We start from the raw sequence: 12,676 nt of genomic DNA, 5'->3' as shown, positions 1-12,676 counted from the left end.
GAGGGAACACCGTAGCCTCACCCTTAATATCCTTAAAAAGGCATATATGAATGTGGCCACCGAAGGATCAATATCCTCAATAACTAAAGCCGAGCGGACCGCTCGAATAAGACCAGGGATATACACCTTGGACTTAGCGTCCGGCTCTTTGGTACGGAGAGGTTCTTGGTCAGATAGATCCAGAATCTCCCCATCATCTGACGTCTCATCGTCATCCCCATAAGGAGCAGATAAAGACGCCACCGGCCGTTTATGAGGCCGCAACACAGACTCCCACTGTAAAACATCGGACAAATGCTGAACCGATGTAGTTAGAGTATTAACCCACGCAGGCTCCGGAGAAACCTGGGAAGGGACAGGGAGACTGTGGGGTACCATCAATTGTCTCGGGAACTCCCGCATGGGTGACGACACCACTGACTGCTGGGACAAACCCGTTTGGGTAAACGCAGGTGGTGGAGCTAGCTGGCCCCCAAGGGTTGTAAGCGCCTTAGCGAAACAAGCCCAGGGAGGTTCCTGTACCGGGACCGTGACCATAATCGGCCGTGACAGTGCCAGGCACTGGGGACATAACCCGTCCGCGTTACCCTCCCCCTCCGCTATTGGTACCTTACATTTGGTACACATGAGCTGGAGAGGAAAGTCAGTCTCAGACATGATGGTAAGTATGTGACACTCACACCTATACGTATTGGTATAGTGTGAATAACACCCTGCACACCGCGCACCGCAAGGGCTTTGAGCAGAGCAAGATTAGGGACAGTAATAAGGCTGACAGTAGAAAGTGAAAGTACAGACAGCAGACTAGCAGATTAGTCACATACAATGAAGAAGAAACAAATCCCTGCACTATTAGCGCTGATTCTCAACTACTCAGACCCTCAGGCTGGTAGGACTCAGCGCTGCATACACTGACCTGTGACAAACAGAGGAGAGGTATGCTGGGGAACCCAGACCGCAATGCCACCGCTCATAGGCTTCCAGCAGCGTTCACCATGCTTCAAAGATGGCCACCGAGGAGCAGAGGATGAAGGAGGCCGGCCTGGGGGAGGAGCGCTGACACACTATGGCCAATCAGACAGAGCAGAGAGGCTGTGTGCAGCAGGGGAGGCGCCGGCTGTAAGACAGGGGAAGCGCGCTCCCCTGGCATGCATTTAACGCCTGGGACGCCACAGCGCATGCCGCTCAGCAGCGGCCCGCTGTCCCAGGGGGTAGTGGAAGCGCAGGTTGGTCGCCTGGTTCCACGCTGCAGCCAGTCCCCAGGGAGCCCCCTGCCTGGGGACTCAGGACCATGTGACCAGCGGGGACCCACCGCGGGACCCCGCTGCTTACCTGCTATCCCCTGGGATCCGGCCATGGTCTAAGACATCTGGGGGCACCGCTAGCCGTGACCCCCGATGTCTACCAGCATCCCCGGATCAGTACCGGCGTTCTGGTACCGGCGGGGTGTAGGGGAGACGGCATGGACGTCAGTACTGACTGTCCATGCTGTACTCCCAGATGTGCAGCCAGCGCTGCCTTTAAAAGAAACTTCAGGGGCTCTTCATAGCCTCCCTCTGCACAGTGCCTCCGACTCTGGCCAGGCACCGACGAAACTGAGATGCCTTGGCCCGGGGGCGGGGTATAGGAGAGGGACCCAGATGCATCCTGGGAGGCTGAAAACTTTAAGTCTGTGGTGCCTGAAGACTGACGTCATCACCTATACCCCAAGGTATCCTGTGGATACCCTATGGACCCTGAAGTAGAAAAGGTAGACAATGTTTAGGTAGACACCACAAGTTAGACAGGCAATAGGTCGACAGGGACACAAGGTCAATAGGGTCAATAGGTCGACACACTAAAGGTCGACATGTAAGAAGGTTGACCTGTACAAATGGTTGACATTGTCAACTCACTTTTTTTCTGTTTTTTAGGGTTAGGCACTTAACGGAGGGTTAGGGTTAGGCACTTACTCCGATGGTTAGGGCTAGGCACTAGGAGGGAGGGTTAGGGTTAGGCACCAAGGGAAGGGGGGTTAGGCACTAGAAGGGATGGTTAGGGTCAGGCACCTACCCCGATGGTTAGGGTTAGACACCAGGAGAGAGGGCTAGGGTTAGGCACTAAAGGGAGGGTTAGGGTGAGTATTAGGGCTTAAAAAAAAAAAACATTTTTGTGTCGACAATTGTGTGTGTCGACCTTTTGAACACGTCGACCTTCTTACATGTTGACATTTACTGTGTCGACCTATTGACCCTGTCGACCTATTGCCTGTCTAACTTGTGGTGTATACCTAAATATTGTCCACCTTGTTACTGTAGACTTTATGATCCACACCCCTAACTTCTTTAGAGATCTGGAGCACATGGCTGTTATCTTGCTACTCCTTGACAGGTACATATGTATATATACGTCAGCATGCCATACTTATTGCTATATGTATTTCCAAGACTGACAATTGGAAATCCCTGCTTTTGAGAATTTCGGAAAGCAAAGTGGGAATTAAATGCCATAGAGAGTGGCACATGATTACTTGTGAGTGGCTCACAATTAATGATGTGTTGCCCTTCCCTTTACAAAAGTCTGATATAAGTAAAAATTAGGGATTACAGTACACAGAGTGTATCAGTTTCAACGGAGTTCCATTTCTGCAGACAATTTCTCATAGAAATAGAATTATGTTCTGTTTTCCCATAAACGGACCACTGAGCTGACATGAAGGAGAATTGAAGTTAAATATTTTTAGTCTACACCTGATTTGTGAATAAATTACTCGAAAGCTAAAGAGGTCCCAATGTAACAATCATATCAAACATTGTAGTTCAAATTTTTTGGAAGTGCTATTCTCTTGTGTCTTTTTACATGCCTCATGTGCCCTCTGCTGTTCTAGAAGGCTCTGGTAGTTTCCAGAGATCTCTGCGGCAAGCTTCTGCTCTGTCTGGATCAAGAACTCCATCCACGTCTCACATTTCTCCAGGAAGGTCTGATGGTGTAGTAAGAAAGACTGCAACTTGCTGCAGAAGAAAACAGCAGATGTGTGTTTGCTTCATTAAAGCAGTTTGAAAAGTTTCAACAAACTTTTTGAATATTATTTACAAAGTAAAATAAACATATAGCAGACAAAACACCAACAAACCTAAATGACATGCTCATCCAACTTGGAAAAACTTAGTGTAATGCTCACAAATGAGCATGTAAATGTTTCCATATTATGAAAGGCATTAAGATGATTGCCATGTAAGCTTGCTCATTACCTATGTCTTTCGTATTAGCATTAAGACGTTTAGCCCAATTGTTAGCCTAATTGATGTGTTTTTGTTTGTGATTTTCTTACATCCTCCCAAGGAAAAATTAATGCTGTCTGGGTGGGGAAAGACATATGAGGAGCCAACTGCACAGGAAGGAAAATATGGGGCTACTATAGTGCAATGAGCCAGCTTGTGTTTAACCTATGTTAAGTCACAGCCGCAAAGAGTCACAGCCGCAAAGTGATGTGAATAGCTGCTTGTGCTAGCTATTCACATCACTGTGTGAATAAGACGTATTTGAAGGTTGAAAGTCACACAAAAAGACACTCAATGCTACCGAGTCACTCCACGGCATGGCGTGCTTAGAAGGGCTGTTTAACGTGCAAGGAGGCTAGATGTATGAGGACACATCTGTATTTGACACTACAATCTTCCTTCATCTGAGTGATAGGTGCCTGAAACCTACTCTGTGCTATTGGAAACCCTGTAACTTCCACTAGCTACTTCTCAGCTTGTGGCTTCCATCATTCCTCTTCTCATACAATGACCCTGCACATGTCATATGCAGCTTTGTTCTCAGTAACATCATCATATAAGTGATCAGTCCCTCCGACAACACAAACACACATGCTGAAATACTCTGAGCTGCTGTGAGCATTCCAATCATCCTAAATACAGTATATATCTCTATAATAATAATAATAATAATAATAATAATAAGGATGACCAAAATTGTAAAATAACTAAAATAAAGTATATACACTAAGACATCGTAAAATCTTCTGCATGTTTTCATTATTACTTATTTATTGTTTCATTTGTTCCTGTGTACACCTGCAGAGAATGGCTATTATGGGTCACTGGCTGACTTGTTAACCCAAAGATTATACATACAAAGTTGAATTAATGACAACTTCCAACACTGTCAGAGACATTATTCTAATCTTATTGGACGGCAAAATAGAAGAAATATATTTTATTGTACGGGAGTTCTCAATTATTCGTACTAAGGTTCATTCAGTAACTAAATGTTGTAACCAGATGCATTGTTACCCTACTATGCCCATTAAATAGCATATTCAATATATCCCATAAACAATGCAGAGTTGTTACTTTACCTGAACCTCTCTGTTGTCTGAGAGGAAACTATTGTCCAGTTTCTGTTTAAACACTGCATGCGTTTGATTTCCTTGTCGTTCAGTGGTAGTCTGTATCCTAACTCATTGAGGCGATCCAAGTCTGGAGCCAGGCTGCTAAACTTTAACATCTGCCTCTGCAATACACAAATGTCATAATGTCATACTCATTGTAGGTAATGTAGGTAGTGCTATAGCAAAATACATACATATTAGAATTTAGAAGTATATATTAAGTAGATGAAATTGTCAAATTACATTTGGCTATTGTTAGATACAGAGATGTTGCTAAACCAGGTACTGTATTAAAGTAAATATACTTACTTTCAGTTCCTCCATCCTATCTTGAATTGTGGAGAGATCTGATGAACGGTTTGGGTCTTGTCCATTTAAAACATCTCCTGCGTCAATAATCCAGGTTTCAAGGTCTTGAAGACTCTTTACAAATGTCTCATAATCTAAGACTCCGGCCTGCAACAAAATAAATATCAACTGCATGCTATTTTTTTTTAGATATTAAAAAGGAGAATTATGGTAAAACTTACCTTCGTTAACTCTCTTCGAAGTCCACAGGGTCCACAAGGCGACATTGGGGTGTAGGTGGGACCTGGAGGACATCCCCAATGTCTCCCTGTGGAGCCCTATGGACCCTGAAGAAGAAAGTATAGTTATGGTAAAACTTACCTTTGTTAACTCTCTTTCTTAGAAGTCCAGAGAGTCCACAGGGAGACATTGGGGATGTCCTCCAAGTCCCACCTACACCCCAATGTCACCCTGTGGAGCCCTATGGACCCTGAAGAAGAAATATATATTTGCAAATATGATACTTTTAAAATCTTATTAGCTTGTTGATTAAAATGTTGGAAGTATACTTTGCTGGGTCTGATTCAGAGGTGGACGCTGTTCCAATCCGGTCGCTAGTGACCGATGTTACTTGGTGTTCGCATGAGCCGCAATGCACATGTGTGGAGATGGTGATGCAATGCCGAACGCAGTGCAGCTGCAGAAGCAGGTTGATTGACAGTCTGCATCAGTTTGTGACAGTCTGCATCAGTTTGTGGCAGTGACAGGTAGGGGCGTTTAAAATGCAGCACATTTTGAGGGCGTGCCAATGACTGCTTGCTCGTATGCAGATTCACTGGCATTGGCAGCTTAGTTGTGGCAGATATCCTGAGAAACCTTAGGGTTGCTCAGATGTTCGATGGTCTACTCGATGGTTGCGATGTTTCTCCAATGTTGCGTCTTTGGACGCATGCAGCGGATTGCGAAGCCGCTGGTGGGCGTTTCATTACTAAAAACTGCACATGCAGCATTTGTATACATTCTCAAATCTGCTGCGGACCAAATACACAGTACCGACCCCAATTGCGTCCACCTCTGATTGAGGCCCATTGTCTGCAATAGGTATGCCACTGATGTTCCAGCGATACATGACACTGGGTCAAGTACAGTCTGTTGTGTATATCTTAAAAGTTCTCTTACAAAATGGATTGTCTCTAAGTCAGTTTGCTTACTTTCCCTTTTAGTTTATTTAAAAATTATAAGCAACAATACACCATTATGCATAGGTTTTATACCCAGCATGAGATAATAGGATAGACTGTCACTGGAGCCACGTATGCTGTACCCTGGTAGACCTTGTCACTTGCAATGTTAAGGACATAACTTAGGTGTTCTTTGCATGTCTATTTAAGAATGATCAAGTTTATTTAAAAAAACATTGGCACTCAATTCAGCAAAATTAGGGCTAAGGGTTCTGCATATAAATGCCCACAAAGTTTTCTACCTGAAGGATGGCCTGCTGCCGTAGGAGAGCCTGCTCCAGGACTGACAAGCGCTGGCTCAGGGAAAGGTGGTCAGATAGGATGGTTGCAGCTGCAGATGAATCCACCTGCTGTTTGAGCTGCTCTCCTGTCTTGTGAAGAACAATCAATGAACTTTTTGCAGTTTCCAAGTTTTTCAAAAGGACCTGTTGCAAGAGAAACCGACAACACATCAATGTGAGAGGTAACTGATAAGGTATGTACTGTATATAAAACTCATTATGAAAGAGCTTCTCTATACAGTATTCTCTGGCCTGTTACTAAGCTACAGTATATTAAATTAATGTGAATAAACACAGAAAGGTCTAGATTTACTGTAACATTTGCACCTTTTGTAAGCCAACCTCCTTGTTAGGTAGATAAAAACAAGTGAATTGAACAGATCCATGCATAACATCAGTACTTACATTACAGTCCTCTATCCAAGTAGCAATCTCATCATCTCCTATGTCTTTGTTGGTAGCAGTCTTCAGCAACTGATTGGTGCGATCTTCTTGCTGCTTAACAGTAGCCATACACTGAGTGGAGAAATCTTTGTACTTCTGCCACAGTTCCAGTAGAGCCTTTCCTGAGTGCAGTTGTTCTGCAATATCCTCTAATAAACTATTCCACCTGTTGACATATATATTTCAACACAAAATGATTATTATTTTACCGAATACTGCCATGCTGTGTTGAAGCGCAGCATGTAATGATACAGTAAGGGCAATCACAGCCCTTAAAGTTCCTGCAGTGACACAGTCTTCTTGAAAGAAAGAGACACACTTTAAAATACAGCAGGATTGCTGATTGACACATTAAACATTTTAATAACATCGCCAGTATGGCGTTTTGTTAACTGGAGCACCTACAAACTGTAATAGGCACTGTATAGCCCAAACTTCCTTCTATTGCTTCCTAGCACCCACTGAGATCTCTAAACAATACCCAACAAAGTACAGTGTTTAATTTATGTCTCTGTCAGTTACCTGAACTGTATATATTCATACTACTGTACTTACACGGCATTGCTGAGCCCCCCAAACCTGCAGGCCCCTGTAGTGGCCACACCCCCTATAGCTCCTCCACTGATGACATGTATTTGTTGTTAAGGTACAGTACAATCCCTCAGTAGTATGTTGTTTATTACCTTTAACTTCGGATTTGATACTACTGTCCATATAGAGGTTTTAATCACTTACTGAAAATTGTTCACCTATAGCAACAACTAGCACAAGATGGCACCATAACAACTAAACAAAAATCAAATATCAAAATCTATATAATTTAGATTCATGATAAAATAATATTTTGTTAATGGCAGCCCAAAATCCAATGTCCCCAAATGCGAGGTGGGAGGCTGGGGGGAATATTTTTGTAAGACAAGGCCTGGAGTTAAAGGTCCCATCAAGCGCATGCACTGCCTGTTATTATTGGCAGTGTGAGATGGTCGCAAACAATTGCACATGGGCAAATGTACGGGAACATTAGACCGCCAATCTATGCCCTTTGCAAGTTCCCATCCCAGGAGGAGCTAGCTGCTAATATTAGTTGTCTGTTGTTTGTGTGCTTCCCTTGTAGATTAGAATATATATTTTATTTATATTTTTTTTTTTTACATTACAATGGGATTGTCATTGCTGCTGAGTATAGTACCTCCTGGAGGATAAAATAAATGTGCTTTGTTTTTCATCAATTTGAAATTCCTATTACAAGGTGATACCTAGTGACACTGTTCTCCAATACATAAAAAGGACTGGTTATGCCAGGGTGAGATTCAGAGACAATTGCAGTGAAATCAGCTGAAACTGGACCTTAGGATAATCCTGTCACCTGAGTATTATCATACACAGCAGAAGAAGATACAAGAGTTTGTTTTGCATAATACAGTGCTGAGCTACTGATGAGTCATTGTAAAGTCATCCTGCTGACTAAACTGCTGTTCACAAAATATTCAATTATATTTATCTACCAAAAAGAAGAAGCCAAAGAGTTAGTAATCTTCTTAAAAAATGGTTACTAAAAAAAAGCGTTTCAGTGTTTAAAGTGGCTCATAAATAACAATAAAGACCTATCATTTATTGTTTGGAATGAACAGTTGAAGTGCTTGAATGGAACAACGAGAAGTTTCATAGATGTGATTTAAAAAATAAAATGCTTTACCTTGTGGTAACCTCTTTTAAAGTGCTCTTGAGTGTTTCTGCCAGAGAGGAGTTACATTCAGTCAGGAGCTTGTTGGTTACAGAACCAAACTTGTCTAAAACCGCCTCTTGTTTCTCTAACTCTTCCTGTAGACTCTGTCATAACAAAACATGGAGGCGATTTAGTTGTTGGAAGCACAGGATACATGGTATGGCTCATAATAAAGGGATGTCAATTAATATTTTGATTGAAAAGTATCTTCAGTAAGGGACTAAGCAGTTCTGAAATATGCATATACACAGGGCCGGCTCTAGGGGTGTTCGACCAGTGCGGTCGCACAGGGGCGCCACCCGTAGAGGGAGCACCCCTCCCCAACATCCCGATTTCAGCCGAAGTGGCTCGCGGGTGGTCAAATCGGGAGGTTGGGGACCCCCACCGCTGCAGCTGTGCCGGACCCCGGAGTCTGAATGGATGCCGCACACCCCCAGCCTGACGTTATTTGGAGGCGTGCCATGCGGGCACGCCTCCAGATAACATCATATACGGGGTGTGGCCTATTTTCGGATGCGCGATGTAAGGGCGCCCTGTTAAGAGCTGGCACAGGGTGCTCAGACCCCTGGAGACGGCCCTGCATATACAAAATCATAGGCTGTAATTTAGTGTTAATGATATGATGTGACATGTAAGGGCCAAACCTGTTTTAACACGATACCTGGTTTCTAATAGGATAATAGATTTAGGATCAGGTCACAATGCAGCACAGTACACAATTTTACATGTCTCCTGTCATAAGGTATTAGTGGAGAAGTGAATTTCCCTAAGGCAGTGAGTGCTCTTATGAATTTGGTGTTTTTCTACTTGAAAAATCGCAGCATTCTTTCCTGTGCGACACCACCATAAACCATGTAACCTCTGACATGTTCTCAAACTCAATACCATCACACACACAAAAAGAAATAATAAGCAGTAGGTGAGGGTCCCATCCCTAACCCGGATTCTCATCAGATGTTAGCAGGATGCTGTGGACCCTACTAGAGTACAAGCAAATTAACTCACAAATTATTTTTATTAAAACATATAAAATGAATAGAAACTAAATAGAACTGTTAGGGTTTTAGGCAATTCAGTGTAGTTAGTTGTGGGTGGGGTTTAGGGAATCCATGTATACCTAGGTTGGGGTTAGGTCATACAGGGTGGGGGGTTATGGGGAGGTTTGCTTTAGGTTATTGGGGTTGTACTTTAATTGTGTTTAGATTTGATATTCTGGCGGATACAATTTTTTATTTTGTATACTTCATTCATTATGTCCTGCTATGTTATAATTTAATGTTGGTTATGTCATGTTGAGATATTTTGTCTATGATCACTTTTTGGTATGTTTTATCTATAACCTGCTTTTAATCAGCTTTATGTTGCCTGAACCCTAATGGCGCCTTTGGGTACGCATTAGTATATCCATATTGGTCTTAAGCTGGTTGTATATCTTTGCTGCATACGCATGATATAGGTTTTATTTTCTAATACCCATTGTTTTTTTACTGTCAGTCTGGTTTTTATAGTGTCTTAAGTCTTTATATCTGCTAACACTACTGTGCTACATTTTTTTATTTTGTCTGGGTGTATTCAAAGAAAAATTTTCAAATAAAAAATTACTTGATTTAAAACAATAGAAAGATAACTAAAAAATTATTGCAATTGTGAATGCCTTATTCTGGTAATAGTCCAAGAGAAGAGATGAATGATGAAAACAGATTAGCAAAAAAAGGGGGAATCAACTGCAGAAAAGTTATTGCTACACATATAATGTACCACTAAACTAAAATAAAGGGCAGCCATTGTCTAGATGTTACCCTCTGTACCTGAGAGGACAAAGCAGCGTCTCACCAGCCTGCCTCGAGGACACCTCTCAATCTACCGAAAGATTTACCATCATGACATGAGATACTGTAGGCTCGGGCAGCTTCAGAGTAATTTTGGGCTACTTCCCAATAATGTGAAGAAGCTGTCTGCTTGACCGGATTTCCACGGTGTGAAAATCACCAATGCAATCGGAATTGTGAGAATAATCTGAGACTGGATTGCAAAAGTATACCAAGATACTGGTGGATTGATATTCCTTATTTTGTGTGCATATATGTTGGTGGAGGAGTGAGGAACCTCTGTAGGGATACACACTGCTAGCTGCATTCTGTGTGCACTGTTCATTTTATCTGCTTGTGTGACATTCTCAATTTATCTACTTTAGTAGACAGGATCAGTAATTTATATTTAAATGTTTTAACATTTTATGTAACTTCACAAGAGTGTTAAAGTGGATTCCACAACTGTTGGCTTCATAGAAAGATCATTAAGCTGATGTTCCCTCACCTGCAAGTTGTCCACTTGGACCTTCACTGCTTCCATGGATCCTGTCAAGAGCCGGAAGCGGGACAGAGAATACCTGGCTTCCATCAAATAGGTGTTCAGCTCTTCATAAACCTCCTTGTAAATGCTCCACTGATCAAGTACCGACTGTAACAATATCTTCAGCTGACGCACCTAAGAAAAACAATAGAACCATAAAACAAACGTGACTTTCTTCTGCTTTTTTTTTTCTTTGTTGATGGCTTCAGGTGAATGGGAGAACAAAAGGCTTCAAGTTTAGGTAACAATCTGCTTTTGTAACTTCAATCGCCTGTTCTGGGTTATTTACATTGCTGCCCAATCCACAAAGGAACAATGACTGAACCAAAAAGTACATTGTACTTCTAAGGCATTTGGCTGGAAATTATTTGTCTTATAATTGTAATTGAATATGATGCATTAACTCAAAGGAACACTACAAAGAGAACTGGTGAGTGCGGTTCAATAGAGAAATAAGTTATTTATCCATACAATGCATTTTTACTTTAATGCTCTAATAATCTTCAGCAAGAAATAAGGCCCTCATTCAGAGCCGTACGCTCTGAGCAGAGCGCACGCTCTGAATGAGGGCCGGGCTCCATTTTCATGGAGCGTCCTCCTGGACGCTCGTATAGCTGTGGGTCACCACCCACAGGCTATACGAGCGTGCATTGTGATGGTCGCGATGGTCGAGACCATCGCGACCATCGAATTTGTGAGCCGGAGCCTGCGGTTGAGGTTTTCAACCGCAAGCTCCGGAGTGATTTTGGCTCTATCAGAGCCAAAATCACTCCCACTGACATCACTAGTGATGTCAGTGGGCCGGCTTCTGACGGGAGGCGTTCCCTTAGGAACGCCCCCGTCAGGGAGGCACGCCCCTGGCACGCCCACCAAAGGGGGCGTGCTGTCAATCAACATTGACAGCACGCCCCCTTTGATCGGACACAACGAGCGAAGGACTTTCCTTCGCTCGTCGCGTCTGGCGCATGCGCACGACGGAGCTCCCTCCGTTGTGCGCATGCTCAGTCCATAACATCGACCCACTTGCGAGCGGACAGCCGCTCGCGAGTGGGTCTGAATCAGGCCCTAAGTCCACAATTTCCGTTACATGATTTCACTGAAAATTTCCATTTTAATATAAATGGCTTATTACAGGTTGAGTCTCCCATATCCAAATACTCTGAAATAGGGAATATTCCGAAATACAGAATATTTTTAGCATGACTGAGAAAGTGAAAACTTAGCTTTCTGATGGTTCAATGTACACAAACTTTGTTTAAAGCACATAATTAAAATATAGTATAAAATAACATTCAGGCTGTGTGTATAAGGTGTCTATGAAACATAAATGAATTTCACAAACTTTTTTGATATAGAATATTTTAATAATTTTGTGTAAAATTACCTGCAAGCTGTGTGTATAAGGTGTATATAGAACATAAATACATTCTATGTTTAGATTTGGGTCCCATTTCCAAGATATTTCTTTATGGTATGCTAATATTCCAAACAACTGAATATTCCGATATCCAAAATACCCCTGGTCCCAAGCATTTTGGATATGGAAGACTCAACCCTGTACCTACAGTATTAGTACATTTATACCAAGTGGTTAGATATTAAAACTAGTAGGACGCCTGCAGTAGGGGCATATTTATCTTTATTTGCAAATTTGTCCCCATCATTATAACTTCTTTTAATTGCATATCACAGTAATAAGAAATTAATTATGGAGGCAATGTATTAAAAATGATTGGGGCAATGAAGTAACACACACATGCAGGGACATGGGCTCCAATAGATGTCCATACCTGTGATGTGTAAAATGTAAAGTGATCATTATGTCTCCACTTCCTGTGCATTTGCAAGTGGGCATTACCGGGTAGGGATCCCTCTACTGAAAGCTTAGTGGGAAAGTAACCTATAGGCTACAATTGCTAATGCCATATAAAATTGGCATTAGTTATTGTGGCCATCTTCAGAATGTGTA

General features: G+C 42.4%; 1 protein-coding gene across 1 annotated transcript in view; it reads right to left on the bottom strand.

Moving 5' to 3' along the window:
- SYNE1 (spectrin repeat containing nuclear envelope protein 1) overlaps positions 1 to 12,676 on the bottom strand; it is a 546,802-nt gene that overhangs the window by 101,438 nt on the left and 432,688 nt on the right. Inside the window, exons 116-122 of the mRNA XM_088474380.1 lie at positions 10,672 to 10,842; positions 8,326 to 8,459; positions 6,591 to 6,795; positions 6,147 to 6,329; positions 4,685 to 4,831; positions 4,343 to 4,497; positions 2,843 to 2,990 (exon numbers count right to left, since the gene is read on the bottom strand). Coding sequence (XP_088330506.1) covers positions 2,843 to 2,990; positions 4,343 to 4,497; positions 4,685 to 4,831; positions 6,147 to 6,329; positions 6,591 to 6,795; positions 8,326 to 8,459; positions 10,672 to 10,842 — 1,143 coding nt within the window. The remainder of the gene's footprint in view (positions 1 to 2,842; positions 2,991 to 4,342; positions 4,498 to 4,684; positions 4,832 to 6,146; positions 6,330 to 6,590; positions 6,796 to 8,325; positions 8,460 to 10,671; positions 10,843 to 12,676) is intronic.

Source organism: Taudactylus pleione, unplaced genomic scaffold (assembly GCF_031769625.1).
Source record: "Taudactylus pleione unplaced genomic scaffold, aTauple2 ptg000154l, whole genome shotgun sequence".
NCBI classification, from domain to species: Eukaryota; Metazoa; Chordata; class Amphibia; order Anura; family Myobatrachidae; genus Taudactylus; species Taudactylus pleione.
Note: the sequence above shows the minus strand (reverse complement) of the source record. Positions and strands in the feature narration are given on the sequence as shown.